A 15,536-nucleotide genomic window follows, 5' to 3' on the forward strand; every position below is an offset into this window, starting at 1 on the left:
ATGAAGGAGGAGACACAGGGACTCATCCTAGACTGGTGTTGGATAACCCAGGGACACAGGGACACATCCCAAACTGGTGTTGGATGATGCAGGGACACAGGGACACATCCCAAACTGGTGTTGGATGACACAGGGACACAGGGACACATCCCAAACTGGTGTTGGATGATTTGCACTTCCCAATTTAAATTTCCTTGGGAGACTGTCTACAACTGCTCCGTTTTTAAAATTCATTTTCCTTTTGGCTGTGGAAGAAGAATGAATGTGAAACACTTGGCAGTATCCTTTTTAAAAGGAAACAAGATTTTGCTTGGTCATTATAATCTCTAAATGTTTAAGGGCATCAGGGCTCTAACAGAGCTGGTGCCTGGAATGATTCCATTTTTCCTTCCCCTCAGGACAGGCCAGGCACTGCAGGCAGGAGCGCGGTCCCCAGAGGATGGAGCTGTCCCTCAGAGGTGTCACTCACACCCTTCTCTTCCTACCTCAGCCCCTCTAAGTTTAGCTCACCTCTGATGAAGGCCTCTGAGGGCAGCACTTTTCAAAATATCTTCCTGGCATCCTTTTTTTAGCCATAAACTAATTCAGCAGTTTCAACTGTCAAAAAAGCGCCAGCCTGAAATTCTGCTGATTGAGTGGGCCTTCCTATGTGACCTAAGCCAGAGACTTGGACAAATCCTGTGTTCCAGGTCAGGAGCTATTTTCAGCTGCGTGGATGGACTATTGCATTAACTGTAACTTTGTTACTCCCTTTGGAAAGTGCTTTGGGAAGGGAAGCTGTAGGGTGACCTCTGTGTCACCTCTGGTGGTGTTCACTCGGGTTTGTGGCGCCATGAATCTTGCTCTGTTTGTGCCCTGCTCCAGCCAGGGCTCTGCAGCAGGGTCAGACATCTCTCACCTGCACAGATCCTCCTGGTGCTCTGCAGTAACACGGGGACAGTGAGTGCCCAGCTCCCAGGGTGTCAGAGCTCAGTGCATCCCTCTGGGTGTCCAGAGTTACTGAGGAACCTGCTGGGGGCTCAGAGACCCTGGCACACAGCCCAGAGCACCTGGGGATTTGATTTTGACCCTTGGAGCAAGTTACCAGCTTTGTATGAGGACATGAAAGTCACACAAGTTTGAATGGTGTAATAACAAAATGATCACAGGGTGAAAATGTAGATTTTAGGATTTTTGGTATGGGGGTTATGGGGACAAGATGGAGGAACTTGGGCATGTCCAGCCTTTCTTCTTCCTCTTCTTCTTCTTCTTCTTCTTCTTCTTCTTCTTCTTCTTCTTCTTCTTCTTCTTCTTCTTCTTCTTCCTCTTCTTCTCCTTCTCCTTCTCCTTCTCCTTCTCCTTCTCCTTCTCCTTCTCCTTCTCCTTCTCCTTGTTCTCCATTTTCTGCAGTGATGTTGGCACTTTGGGATTGGTTTAGAGTAGAAGTGCACTGTCTAACACAGGTGATAGGTATTGGGAATTAAGTGTAAATATGTTATATGCAGTTTGTAGTATAAAAGGACAACACAGAGTGCCTGTGGCTGCCCTGCTGAGCAGATCTCAGCTGGGCAGAAAGAAAATTTTATAGATAAGAATTAATAAACAACGTCAAGAGTGAAAAGTGAAGAGTCCGGACTCGTTCTTCAGTTGTGTGGGCTGAAGCAGAGACACCCTGCACATCTGGGGCAGCAATTATCAACCAAAAACCTGAGACCAGGGAAGGGAATGCCTTCCTGATTATGGGTAATGGGATCATGCTAAAACAATATGGGTAATAATCAGGCTGTGCTCAGCTAATTGATCCAGCATAACAATTAATCCACAGAGTGGCTTAAAGGTGCCCCAGTAAGGTGGGCTGATGGTGTAGTGTGCCACTACAAAATGGGATCCAGCTTCTCCTATGTCTGCCAAATGTACATTGAAGTTGACCCTACAGGAGTGGAAGGTCCTTGAATTGAAAGTGGTTTGGGGCTGGGCAGCTATTTTAGAAAATGTCTTGTGCTTGCTCTATTGTGTTCTCCCCTGGTCATCACCTTCTGACATGAAACAGGAGCTTTGTCTGACCCTGCTTTTATTTTCTTCAATATTCTTAAATATGCTTTCTCCTTAAATATTCTGTAAAGACTCCTCACTGAGAGGGTGGGGGTCACTGGCACAAGCTCCCTGGGGAAGTGGTCGTGGCACCAAGGCTGCCAGAGCTCCTGGGACATCTGGAGGATGTGATCAGTGACAGGATTTCATTCTAGTCCTGCAGGGGAGTGGGGCTTATGATCCCTCTGGTGCCTTGCAGCTGGAGAGACTCTGTGTGCCTGTTCCCATGCCCGGGCTGAAGGGGGGAGTCAGGATCAGAGTTCTGGGGAAGAAATGAGGCAGCTGCCCTTGGAGCAGCAGCTTCACTCTAACACCAGCTTAACTGAACATAAAAATGTCAGAGAACCTTGGTTTACTCTGTCCAGCCTGGCAATGGGGATGACAAAGATGATCCAGATGACAAAGGAGATCTCTGTCAGGAGAAAGGGCAACTTTCCCCTTCTGTTGTGCCCCAGGACTAAGGACAATGGCTTTAAACTGCAGGAGGATACACTTAGTTAGATATTGGGAATTGGGAATTGTTCCCTGTGAGGGTGGGCAGGCCCTGGCACAGGGTGCCCAGAGCAGCTGTGGCTGCCCCTGGATCCCTGGCAGTGCCCAAGGCCAGGCTGGGCAGGGCTGGGAGCACCTGGGACAGTGGGAGGTGTCCCTGCCATGGCAGGGGTGGCACTGGGTGGGATTTAAGGTCCCTTCCGTCCCAAACCAGTCTAAGATTTCTGGCATTTGATCTGTCTCCCCCATCACATGCCCTGATCAAATCTGTTTGGGTGCCAAATGCCAGAAATATTTTATTTTCTGTGAAATCAGTGAGCTAACCTGGCTCACTGGGAGGCAGAGCAGTGTCAGAGCTGGGGAGCAGAGGTACCTGAGAGGAGAGCTCAGCTATTTCCTGCAGCTCCAGACTGCAGTTCAGCTCAGGTGACAGGCAATAACTTCCTAAGCTGTTTTAACTTCATTACTTTGATCCATTTGACCATTCTAAGGCCAAAAGCATAATTCCCAAGAGACCTTTTGCTATATTGAAACTGATCTCTTTTATGAGAAGGGTCACTAAAGACCCAGCTTGGTTATTACATTGTTTTTATTGCATTAAAATAAATCAACAATGGATTAATACTCAGCATTTGTCAAAATGCTGCAGCAGGACTGGATGCTCAGATCAGACATCCTCTAGGAGACCTGGAATGCCTCATGGTGCTGCTCTTGTGTGTCACTGAGGGTTCAGAGTGCAGGAGAATGGTGCTGTGAGCTGATGTGCTGCTGTAATTCACTGGGTTTTTAATCAGGTTAAGGTGTAAGACAGGTGTGTGTTAAACACCTGGCATGAGAAATTCCCACTGCCCCAGGGAAATGCAAATGCAAGGACAAAGCCTTGAGCTGGGAAAATTGTCAGCTGTGGGCCCAACCCACTGTTATCCTGCAGGCTAGGCATGGCAAAAGGGAAAAAGGATGAAAAAAATGGAAGAAAAAATAGTTTATTATGCCCCATTAGTGCTTTGGGGTCAGCATCCTCTCAGCCTGCAATCAGACTGAGCTGTGTGCCTTTAATGGGGAGAGAATCATGGAACCCCAGCCTGGTTTGGGGTGGAAGGGACCCTAAATCCCATCCAGTGCCACCCCTGCCATGGCAGGGACACCTCCCACTGTCCCAGGGGCTCCCAGCCCTGCCCAGCCTGGCCTGGGATGGGGAATCCACCCCACACAGGCAGCCCGTGGTGCTCTGGTGGCTGCTGCTCTCTCTGATTGCTGCTCCTCCCTGTGGAGGCTCCTCCAGCCCAGAGGAGTTGCTCTGTACAGGATATTTCTGGAGGGATCAGGGGCCATCCCCGTGTTCAAAGGGATTCCTCTCCTGAATTCACCCTGGCTGTCTCCCTGCCCAGCCCCAGGGCAGCAGGGGAAGCAGCCAGGCAGTTTCTGCAGGTTTACAGTGTTCAGATGGGTGAAAATCTGAACTGAAATAAAACAAGAGCTTCTTGCTCTCCCATCTTTTCCCTGCTGCTCTCCTCCTGGACAGGAGCTGGTTTATGGAGCAGCTCTTACACAAACCATGCTGTGCTCACAGCTGCCTTGGTTTCAGCCAGTTTGGCAATCCCAAAGGACAAGATGAACTGTTTCCAGCAAGCCTGGCCCTGCTGGAGGATGGGCACAGCACAAGTGGTTGTGCACGGAGACTGTTCTGTGCTCTGCATCCCTGGTGAGGCACCAGGGGCTGCGCCAGCTCCTGCTCACGTGGGGTTTGTCACAGAGCCTCTCTGCCCTAGAAATGCTCTGTGCTCCCATCCTGAGCTCTTGCAGCCCCCCCTCAGGGCCCAGGCAGGGCTGTGGCTGCTCCCTTTGCAGGTTCAGAGTCTGCATTTCGTGGGGAAGGGGCACAGAGGGAGGTTTAGAAAAGAGATCAGCCAAAGCATAAATTTGTTACCCCAAATGATGGGTGCAAAAGGCCAAGCACATGAAGTCCTGTGGAGAGGCAGAGACACAGTTTGTGGCAGACTCTGGATGTTGCCAAAACTCTGATATTTTGCAGCAGCTGAGCTGAGTGCTGTGCTGGGATCCTGCGCTGGCTGTGGGGACCCTGTGGAAGGGGAAGGATGGTTTTGTGCAGTGTGGGATCAGCCCATGAGTTCGGGGCAGTGCTGGTTTGGCACCCAGGGCCTCTGTCCTCTCCCAGCTCCATTTTCCAGGAGTGTGGATCCTGAGTGCATCAGCCTGGAAAGGAGGAGACAAGGGAGCTGCAGGGTGGCAAAGGCAGCAGCAGAGACCTTGCTGGGGATGGTTCTGCTGCTCTGGCTCAGGTCTGGGCTCCAACAGGATGCTCACACCCTGGGATGTGGGCAGAGAAGGGGTGGTGTACCTAAAATACCCTGGAAGGAGAAGAAACCATTTTTGGGCCTCAGATTGCAAAAGGATTTGCAATGTGCCAGTCTGCCTCTTTGTTGGGCTCCTAACTGGAGTTTTCCAGGGAGAAGCTGAGCTGTGCCTGCTGCAGAGGTGGTGCCAGGGACAGCAGCACCTCAGCTGGGCCCTGGGGAAGAGGGGCTGCACTGTTCCCACTGCTGGAATGGTTTCTGTGCCTGCCCTAAATGCCAGGCTGTGCTAATCCCAGAAATCTGCCCTCAGGATTGCCCTGAAATAGCCCAAACCCTCCTTCCTGCAATCCTCTTAGCATCTGGGCAGCCAGATAATTTTTCCCAGCCTGATTTAGTTTCTCTAGTTCCAAAGTCAGCCCCAACCCTGTGGGTTTTCTGTGTGCATATGTTGCCCTTTTGCCTGGAATAACTGTCTGAGCACGTGTTTGGATTTGAATATCCAGCCAAAGGCAGACCCTGGTGCTGGCAGGCTGGAATCTGTGATGGAGAACGGTGTTAAATTTTAAAAGAAAGTCATTAACTCCCAGGCCAACCAGCTGAATGGGCAGTTTGCTGGAGACTCCAAGAGAACTGCAGGTTAAGGTCAGTCCCAGGCTGGAATGTGAGGGGGGAAGTCAGGAGGAGTTGATTTTTGCTGTTGGGAGCCAGGAGAGAACAGAGCTGTTGCAGGACCACCATCTCCCCCAGCTCACAGTTTAATTTGTACCTCCCCAGCTGGATCTCTGCTCCCTTGGGACATTTTTATACTGGTTTGGATTGGGATTTGCCCCTTCCCTTGCAGTGGTACCACGAGCAGAGGCTCTGGGAGCTGAATCTCCCCTGGAGAGGATCTGACCTGCGAGGGAGCCATGGAGCAGCTGGGGCTCACCTGTGAGTGCTGGGGGTTCCTCTGCCTTTGAGCACTGCTCATTCCCTGGGGAGGATGGGGATGGATGGGTCTGCAGACATCTTTTATGGAAAATCCTTTCTTTAGGAGTTTTCCTTCTGAGAAGCTGGGAGGCCTCAGGAACAAAATGTAAGCAATGGTTATCTGCTGCTGTGGAATGTAACAGGTGCATCTGTGATTGCCCCATGTTGGGTGTTTGTAATTAATGGCCAATCACAGTCAGCTGGCTTGGACAGAGAGTCTGAGACACAAACCTTTGTTATCATTTCCTTCTTTTTCTATTCTTAGCCAGCCTTCTGATGAAATCCTTTCTTCTATTCTTTTAGTATAGTTTTAATGTAATATATATCATAAAGTAATAAATCAGCCTTCTGAAGCATGGAGTCAGATCCTCATCTCTTCCCTCATCCTCAGACCCCTGTGAGCGCTGTCACAGGTGGGTGGTGGCTCTGTGGTGGCTGCTCATGGCAGCCAGATCTGGAGCCTGGAGGAGATGAGGGTCTGTGTCTCCCCTGTTCCTGCTGTGGGGGGCTGGAGATGCCCAGCTCTCCGTGGGATCGTGTTTGATCTCAGGGCTCTCTGTGCTGCAGGACAGAGGGGATTTGAATCTCCTGGATTTGTGTGTTAGGAGTGATTCCTGCAGCCAGAGAGCCTCAAACCCTCTGGGAGCAGGGCAGGGAGAGCTCTGGGCCTGGGAGCCCCACAGAGACCCTTTACTATAATTTATTTATTATTAGTTTGAAAGCCCTGTCCCCTGGGACTCTTTCCCCCCAAGCTGTGCTTTAGCTGGACAGACAGCATTTATTACTGCCCTGTTTGCCTCTTAAAAGCTTTTTGCAATGAGAGTGAGAGAGAGGAGGTTTGTGTGAGCCTGGGGAGCTCCTGGGAGACAGAGGGAGGGTAAATAAACAGCTCTGAGTGCTGGGAGAGCTGCTGAGAGGAGCCACACAAACCACGGTGCTGGGGCTGGGCAGGTACAAACCCTGCCCCATCCAGAGGTTCAGGATGCCTGGGATTGTGGAGGGAATTGTTTGATGCTCGCTCAGGAAGCTGCTTGGTGTTGGCTGTCCCGTGGGCTGAACTGTGCAGTGAAAAATCCGTATTGGTTTGGCTTTTCCCAGGTGCAGTCCCACATTGGTTTGGTTTGGTTTTTTCCAGGTGCAACCCCAGATTGGTTTGGTTTGGTTTGGTTTTTCCCAGGTGCAATCCCAGATTGGTTTGGTTTGGTTTGGTTTGGTTTGGTTTGGTTTGGTTTGGTTTGGTTTGGTTTTTCCCAGGTGCAATCCCAGATTGGTTTGGTTTGGTTTGGTTTGGTTTTTCCCAGGTGCAATCCCAGATTGGTTTGGTGTGGAGAGTTTTGTGCAGACGTGGCTTGAGGAAAAAGGCCATGATCACATACAGCTGGTTAAGCAGTAAAAAGCAGCTGTAAGCAGTAAGTTCTCAGCCTTTTCCTTATGAGAAAACAACAACACTGCATCCTTGAGCAAATAACAAGAAAACAACATGGTGCCCTTGAATGGATAACTGTAGTCAACAGCAGGATGTAAAAACAAGTATTAGCCTCAACAAGAAAATCACAAGTATTTTGAGAATGTAGCCACAAAGGAGGAGTTGAAATTTAATCTGTAGCCAATGATGAGCTTAGCTTTTGCAATATGTATGAGCTTAATTAACACCACTATAAAAGTATGTAAGCTGGATCAATAAATTTGAGACCAATGATCATCAACAGGATGTGCTCGTCTCCCTTCACTTCCATCAGTTTGGTTTGCTTTCTCCCAAGTGCAATCCCAGATTGGTTTGGTTTGGTTTGGTTTGGTTTGGTTTCTCCCAGGTGCAATCCCAGACTGGTTTGGTATTTCCCAGGTGCAAATAAATTTGCTGGGAAAAAGCTTTAATTTTGCTGGGTGGCAGATGGAGATCACTGGGAATGTCAGCAAATGGATTCAGCTGAACAAATGTAGAGTTTTGATAATCCTGAAAGGAAGAACACTCAGAAGTGCCTTAGGAATGGCCTGGATCCCTGAGCAGAGCCACCCCAGCTGTGTGCTGGCTCCTGCCTGTCCAGGACAGAGCTTTGGTGCCATTTGTCTGTGTCTGGGGCTCTGGCATCAGCAGAGCTCCTGGGGCACATGGAGGGGACAGAGGGGACAGTGGCAGGGCTGTCCTTCAGCCCTCCTGTGCAGGAGGTGACAGCAGCACTGACTGTGACCCCAGGGCCTCTCCTCTGCATTACAAACACACCCATGAGAGAGGGACTTGGAGCCTTTGTGGGGTTTCTGTGCAGACCCCAGGGCTGGGATGATGAGGGGTCCCCAGACCCTCCCTGTGGGCAGGACAGGAGAGCTCTTGGAATATTCTGTAACAAAAACACACTTCAGTTCCTCTCCCTCGCCTGTTGAGGATGGGATGAAAAGGAAGGTGGGATTAAAGGTGGAATTATCCCCACCCCAGCTCTGTATCCTGGGCTCTCTTGCTTTTCAGCAAGATGTGCAGAGGATGTGACACCTCCAGTGTCATATTTGGGAGCAGCTCTGATGTTGGAGCTGTGCTGGAGCTCTGGGTTTGCTCCTGGGAGAGCCAGAGCTGTTCCCTTGGCTGTGCCCATCTGCAGGGAGAGCCTGGAGCAGCCATGGGATGTGTTTGGGAATGCCAGGGTGCAAATATCAACCTGGGCAGCTGGGACATCCCTGGGGATGCTGTGGCACTGGCTGTGTGCCTGGCCAGGCTGGCTCCTGGCTGCAGAGCTGCCTGGGATGCAGGGATTGCTCCTGCCCGCTGGAAAAGGACTCCTCCCTCTCTGTGCTCCCCTCCTTGTGCTTCTGGGTTTTGATGACTCTTGGGTTGGCTGTCTGTTCTCTGTCCTAAGATGCGTGGGATGGTGGTTCTGCGGCAGCCCGTGCTTTTAAGAACGAGTCTGGACTCTTCACTTTTCGGTCTTGAGGTTGTTTATTAATTCTTATCTATAAAATTTTCTTTCTGCCCAGCCAAGATCTGCTCAGCAGGGCAGCCACAGGCACTCTGTGTTGTCCTTTTATATAACAAACTACATATAACATATTTACATAGAATTCCTAATACCTATCACCTATGTTAGACAGTGCACTTCTACTCTAAACCAATCCCAAAGTGCCAACATCACTGCAGAAAATGGAGAACAAGAAGAAGAAAAAAGAAGGACTAGACACACCTTGATTCCTCCATCTTGTCCCCATAACCCCCATACCAAAAATCCTAAAATTTACATTTTCACCCTGTGAATACTTTATTACAACACCATTCAACCCTGTGTGGCTTTCACATCCCCATGCCAAGCTGGCAATTCGTTAGAGGGATCAAAATCAAATCCCCAGGTGTTCTGAGCAGCATGCCAGGGTCTCTGAGCCCCCCAACGGGGTCCTCAGCAACTCTGGACACCCGGAGGGATGCACTGAGTTCCCACAGATGACTGCATGAATCCTTTCCTCAAGGACCTGCAAAGCAGCTGTGCCAGATGTGGGGAGCAGGTTTTGTTCTGGGCAGAGCAGCTGGAGCAGCCTCTCCCCTCCTGTGTCCCCTCATTCCACCAGAGCTCACCCTGGGCTTGCTGGTGGGGAGGCAGCAGCTGTGGCTGCCCCGGGGGTTCCTGGCTCCTGAAGGGTTCCAGAGGCTGCAGGGCACCTCTGGGGGCTTTGGGGATGCCAGGCAGACAGGAGAATGTAGGTGGAGGCTCAGGCTTGCAGGGATCAGTGTGACCAGGGATCTGCTCACCTCCCACACCTCTGACACTGCCAGCTGGGAAAGGGGATCCAGCTTGCTCCAGCCAGATGTGCTGTGAGGGCAGCCAGATGTGCTGTGAGGGCAGCCAGATGTGCTGGGGCTGCTGAGGAGCTCCTGGTGCTGCCTCACAGCTGCTCCTGCTCTCTGCCCTGCCTGTGCACCTCCTGCACTGTGATGAGGGCAGCAAAGGCCCTGCTGTGCTGCACAGACACTCAGCAATTACAGAATAAATCACATTTATAAATCAGCAATTACAGAATAAATCACATTTCTGTTCCTCAGCCCTCCCTGAGCCCTGGATCCCGAGGCTGGAGGCACAGGAGGGGATGGGGAGCTGAGGAGTGCTGAGCAGCCCAGCTGTGCCCCCAGATGTGCTCTGCCCTTGGGCTGTGTGTGCAGGGGACAGCACAGCATCCATGGCCATGGTTCTGTGTAGGAGTGTCGGGGGTAGGATGGTTGGGATGGATGGAAACGAGAGATCTCTGGAGCCAGGTCTGGAACTTGGGGTTTATTGCAAAGGGCCCTGCTGGGAGCTGCCAGGCACAGCTCAGAGCAGGAATGAGAGAAGAGAGGGGGAGAGAGGATGAGAGGGCGAGAGAGTACAAGGCATAAGAGCTAAGAGGCAAGAGAGTGAGGTTCCCGTTACAATACAATAAATCTTCTTCTGTGTTGAGTATTCTGATTCTCACTAACCAATCTAGTACAAGATATAAATCCTACAGCATTTACATACAGCCTATAAGAATCATTACATTACCATACTGTGTTACATTTTAAACCCTAAAAACTCCTCTTTGGGCCCCTTCTGCCAAGCTGTAGGGTCTGCTCTGACCCTTGGGCCTGTCTGCAAGCAGAGGGTGTTGTTCCATCAAAAGGGGATCACCTTCAGCTGGCCATGCCATTGTTTTCCAGTTGTTCAGTAACTGAGGGATCTCAAAGCTTGCTTTCATTTCAATCTCACTTATAGTTTCTATATTCTCAAAATCTTTTGCCAGGCAATCATATTGATAAAGCTTTCCTGTTTCACCTTCCCCAGCAGTTCTGGGTGCTTCCCAGGGCTGCAGAGGGACTCTCACAGCCCAAGGGGACCCAGCTCTGGGCCTTTCCCACCCCACTGGTCCCTGCACACTGCCCTGCTCCCATCCTGGCTGGTGCCTCATTGCTGTGCTGTGGGAAGGAGGGAAGAGGAGGCTCCAGGAAAGCAGGAGCTCGGTGTGGGAGGTGCAGCAGAATCCCTGCCAGGCCCTCCCAGCTGTGAGCACCCCCAGCCCTGGGCAGTGCTGGCTCTGGGAGCTCCTGCAGGGGCCAGGGCCAGGCTGGCACTGCGGGCACAGGCAGCCCCAGCAGAGCTCTGCTCTTTGTCCAGGCTTTGGGGTGGTTTTTGTCCCCAGCAGTGCCCAAAGGGGCCTGGATTTATGGCAGTGGTACAATAGGTGTCCGTGGCAGTGATGCATTGGGCTGTGCAGAGCATTCCTCCCTCCTTCCCTCCCTTGTTTGCTCTGTGTCTCCCTCCTGTTGCTTTTCCTTCAGTTTCAGGCAGTTTTGCTGGTGAAAGTTCAGCTGAATCAAAGCAGTGCCCCTGACAGCCTTTGGGGGAAAAAAACAGCTTTTCCAGTGAGCAAAGAGCCTCTCCAAGCTGCTGCCTCTGCCCAGGGGCTGTGGAGATGGAGCTGGAGATATTTTGTGGTACCTGAGGCACTGGGCAGGGTGTGGTGGGTGCTGTCCATCTGTCCATCCTGGTGCACACTGGCACGGGGCTGAGGGACACCAAAATCCCAGCTGAGGCTCTTTTGCCTTTACAGCTGCTGTGAGAGTGGCTCCATCAGGGCTGAGGGACTGCTCTGCCCCGCTGCCCTGCCAGGGAGTTCTGGGGTTCAGAACTGGGGACCCCCATGTGGGGCTCCACAGCTGCCCTGTGCTAAGGGCAGTGTAAAACAGCTCAGCCTCACCAGTGCCACCCTGCTCATCCCTGTGGACAAGCCTGGGCAGATGTTCCTGGTCCTGCAGGGTTCCTGGGCTGTGCTGGGCTGGGAGATCTCTCCTCCAAGGCCCCCAGTTCTGGGTCTGAGCACTTTTGTCTGTCTCAGCATCAGATCCTGTGGCAGGTTGGGATGGCTGTGAGTGAGGAGGGCCAGGCTGGGGCTGCTGAGGCTTTGTCAGGGTGCTTGACATGAGGAAAGCATCCAATTCCTCCTTGTGGAGCCTCCTCTGAGCCCCAGCACATCAGCAGGGCCGGGCTGGAGGTGGCTCTGAGCCAGAGTCCTGCAGGAGTGTCCAACTCTGGGGCCACCCACAGCAGGACCTGGAGCTGCTGGATGAGTCCAGAGGAGGCCATGGAGATGCTCCAGGGCTGCAGCCAGGCTGGGAGAGCTGGGGGTGCTCACTTGGAGAGGAGAAGCTCCAGGGAGAGCTCAGAGCCCCTGCCAGGGCCTGGAGGGGCTCCAGGAGAGCTGCAGAGGGACTGGGGACAAGGGATGGAGGGACAGGACCCAGGGAATGGCTCCCACTGCCAGAGGGCAGGGATGGATGGGAGATTGGAAATTGGGAATTGTTCCCTGTGAGGATGGGCAGGCCCTGGCACAGGGTGCCCAGAGCAGCTGTGGCTGCCCCTGGATCCCTGGCAGTGCCCAAGGCCAGGCTGGACAGGGCTGGGAGCAGCCTGGGACAGTTGAAGCAGGCATGGAACTGGATGGTCTTTAAGGTCTCTTCCATCCCAGGCCATTCTGTGATTCTCAGCCTGTCCTGAACACTCAGTTCAGGGCAGCATCTCCAGTGTCCTGGACAGCTCCTTACACATTAACAAAGCCCTGACAGGGCTGGTCATCTGTTCTAAATAAAATGAAACTGTGCTGAGCAGAGCCTTGGGATGCACTTGGAGTGTGGGATGGGAAGGGCCATGGCCAAGGCTGCAGCTGGGGCTCCTGCCGGGGTGAGTCCCTCTGAAGGTGGCTCTGTCCCCTCTGTGCCACTGCATCGAGTGCATTGCCATCGTTCCTCTCCTCTGTGCTCATGGGGAAGGCTGGGCCAAGGCGGGCACAAACCCCTGGGGCAGATAAAACTGAGGGTACAGGTCCCTGCTGTCCCTGTCCCGGTCCTGCTCTCATCTCCTCTCTCCCCGGCAGGTTCAAGGCAGAGCCCCGCGGTGCTGGAGCCGCTCCCATCGCCCAGGGGGCCACAGCGGGCCGGGCTGCCCGGAGCCCCGGGGAGCAGGAGGAGGATCAGCCGTGCCCGAGTGAGAGGGAAAGGTGAGAGAGGGGTGGGGGGTGTTGGGGAAGATAAAACAGGAAAACCTTATAAATGTGATTGTCTGGCAAAAGATTTTGAGAATATGGAAACTATAAGTGAGATTGGAATGAAAGCAGCTTTAAGATACCTCAGTTACTGAACAACTGGAAAACAATGGTGTGGCCAGCTGAAGGTGATCTCCTTTTGATGGAACAACACCCTCTGCCTGCAGACAGGCCCAAGGGTCAGAGCAGACCCTACAGCTTGGCAGAAGGGGCCCAAAGAGGAGTTTTTAGGGTTTAACATGTAACACAAATGGTAATGTAATGATTCTTATAGGCTATATGTAAATGCTATAGGATTTGTATCTTGTACTAGATTGGTTAGTGAGAATCAGAATATTCAGCACAGAAGAAGATTTATGGTATTGTAATGGGAACCTCACTCTCTCTCATCCTCTTTACCACACTCTTGCCTTCTTTCTCTTTCCCACTCTCTTTACCCCTCTCTCCCTCTCTGGGGCCTGCTCTGAGCTGTGTTTGGCAGCTCCCAGCAGGGCCCTGCACCCAGGCCCTTTGCAATAAACCACAGTTCCAAACCCAGACTTCAGAAATCTCTCATCTCCATCCATCCCAACTGTCCTAACCCCTGTCACTCCTGCAGGGGGGCTCTGGGCTCAGCCCTGGGCTGAGGGGTCACCATGGGCAGGGTGGGTGTGTGTGTGCTCAGCAGCCTGGGCTGCACAGAGATCTTGTTCTTTTCCATCCCAGAGAGATCTGGCACAGCCCAGCCCTTAGGGAGGGTTTTTCCCCCAGGAACCATCTCCACCATTCCTCCACACCCTCTGGAGCTGGAGCTCAGCCCTGGTGCCCCCGGTGAGCTGTGCTGCAGCACCCAGAGCCAGTGGGTGCACTCAGCTCCTGGGTGATGGGGTGGGCTGCTCTGGGCTCTTGCAGGGTGACCCCATAAGCCTGGGGGGGCTGTGGGGCTCTTTCCCTGCCACATGAGAGCCAAGCACGTCACCCATGCCCTGCCATCCCCTGCTCTGGCTCACCCTCCCAGAGCAGTTCTGCTGCAGCAATGTCCCCAGGGCGCTGTGCCTGCTCCTGCCCATGCTGAGCAGCTGAGATGTGCCAGCACAGGCAGGCCCAGGGGCTGCTGACACCAGCGAGGGTCTTCTCTTTGCACTGCAGCTCATTCCTGGGGCACCATTGGCAGGGTGGCTCCGGGGTCTGCGGGGGCAGGCAGGGCACTGAACCCACTATGGCGTTGTCCCCATTGTGGCACTGTCCCTGTCCTGGCACTGTCCCAGTCCTGGCACTGTCCCAGTCCTGGCACTGTCCCTGTCCTGGCACTGTCCCTGCACTGCCACAGGTGGGGAAGGGCACAGTCCCCACTTTGGCGCTGTCCCCATCGTGGCATTGTCTCCACCCTGGCACTGTCCCCACTGTGGCACCATCCCCATCCAGGCACTGTCCCCATCCTGGCACTGTCTCCCCACCCTGGCATTGTCCCCACCGTGGCACTGCCCCCATGCTGCCACAGGTGGGGAAGGGCACTGTCCCCCCGGCACTGAACCTGCCCTGGCACTGTCCCCACCGTAGCACTGTCCCCACCCAGGACTGTCCCCAACCTGGCACTGTCCCCATCCAGGCACTGTCCCCCCCGGCACTGTTCCCTCCCTGGCACCCTCCTCTTCCTGGCACTGTTGCCGTGCTGCCACAGGTGGGGCAGGGCACTGTCCCTGTCCTGGCACTGTCCCGATCCCGGCACTGTCCCCGCCTTGGCACTGGCACTGTCCCCACCGTAGCACTATCCCCTTCCAGGCACTGTCCCACTCTGGCACTGTGCCCTCCCTGGCACTGTCCCGATCCAGGCACTGTCCCCAGCCCGGCACTGTGCCCTCCCTGGCACTGTCCCCACGCTGCCACAGGTGGGGAAGGGCACTGTCCCGATCCCGGCACTGTCCCGCCCCGTCCCTGGCACTGTCCCCGCCCTGGCAGTGTCCCAGGTGCGCTCCCGTTCCCGGGGCCGATGGGAGCCGCTCCGTTCAAACCGCGGCGGTTGTTCCGTGTCCCGCGGCAAGCCCGGCTCGGCGGGCCCGGCTCCAATCACCGCGGCTCCCGATTAGCGCTGCCGGGCCGTGCCGGGCCATTCCATGCCATGGATACCAGCGGTGAGCGCAGGGTCTCGCTCTGCTCCCGCCGGGCCGGTCCCGTCCCGGGCTCGTCCTTCTGCCTCAGCACGTTCGGTAAGCGCGGAGCCCCGACCCGGGGATGCCATCCGGGCCGGGGAGCGGGAGCTGCTTGTGATCGTGTTCACAGGGGTTCTTGGATGAGGGAAGAGACGAGAATGTTGGTTCCATGTTTCAGAAGGCTTGATTTATTATTTAATGATATATATTACATTAAAACTATACTCAAAGAATAGAAGAAAAGGTTTCATCAGAAGGCTGGCTAAGAATAGAATCCTTTCCATAGGATTTTTTCTCCTGAGAAGCTGAGAGGCCTCAGGAACAAAATGTAAACAATGGTTATCTGCTGTGGAATGCAACAGGTGCATCTGTGATTGGTCTCATGTGGTTGCTGCTAATTAATGGCCAATCACAGTCAGCTGGCTTGGACTCCTTGTCTGAGCCACAAACCTTTGTTATCATTCTTTCTTTTTCTATTCTTAGCTAGCCTTCTGATGAAATCCTTTCTTCTATTCTTTGAGTATAGTTTTAATAT

The 15,536-nt window shown here is 53.3% G+C and overlaps 1 protein-coding gene across 1 annotated transcript in view; it reads left to right on the forward strand.

The window, feature by feature from the left end:
- The first annotated feature begins 14,893 nt into the window (after positions 1–14,893).
- The window catches only part of RGS3 (regulator of G protein signaling 3), a 77,971-nt gene continuing 77,328 nt past the window's right edge, over positions 14,894–15,536 (forward strand). Inside the window, exon 1 of the mRNA XM_064727417.1 lies at positions 14,894–15,058. Coding sequence (XP_064583487.1) covers positions 14,971–15,058 — 88 coding nt within the window. The 5' untranslated portion in view covers positions 14,894–14,970. The remainder of the gene's footprint in view (positions 15,059–15,536) is intronic.

The sequence above is a fragment of the Zonotrichia leucophrys genome, chromosome 17, assembly GCF_028769735.1.
Source record: "Zonotrichia leucophrys gambelii isolate GWCS_2022_RI chromosome 17, RI_Zleu_2.0, whole genome shotgun sequence".
Classification (NCBI taxonomy): domain Eukaryota; kingdom Metazoa; phylum Chordata; class Aves; order Passeriformes; family Passerellidae; genus Zonotrichia; species Zonotrichia leucophrys.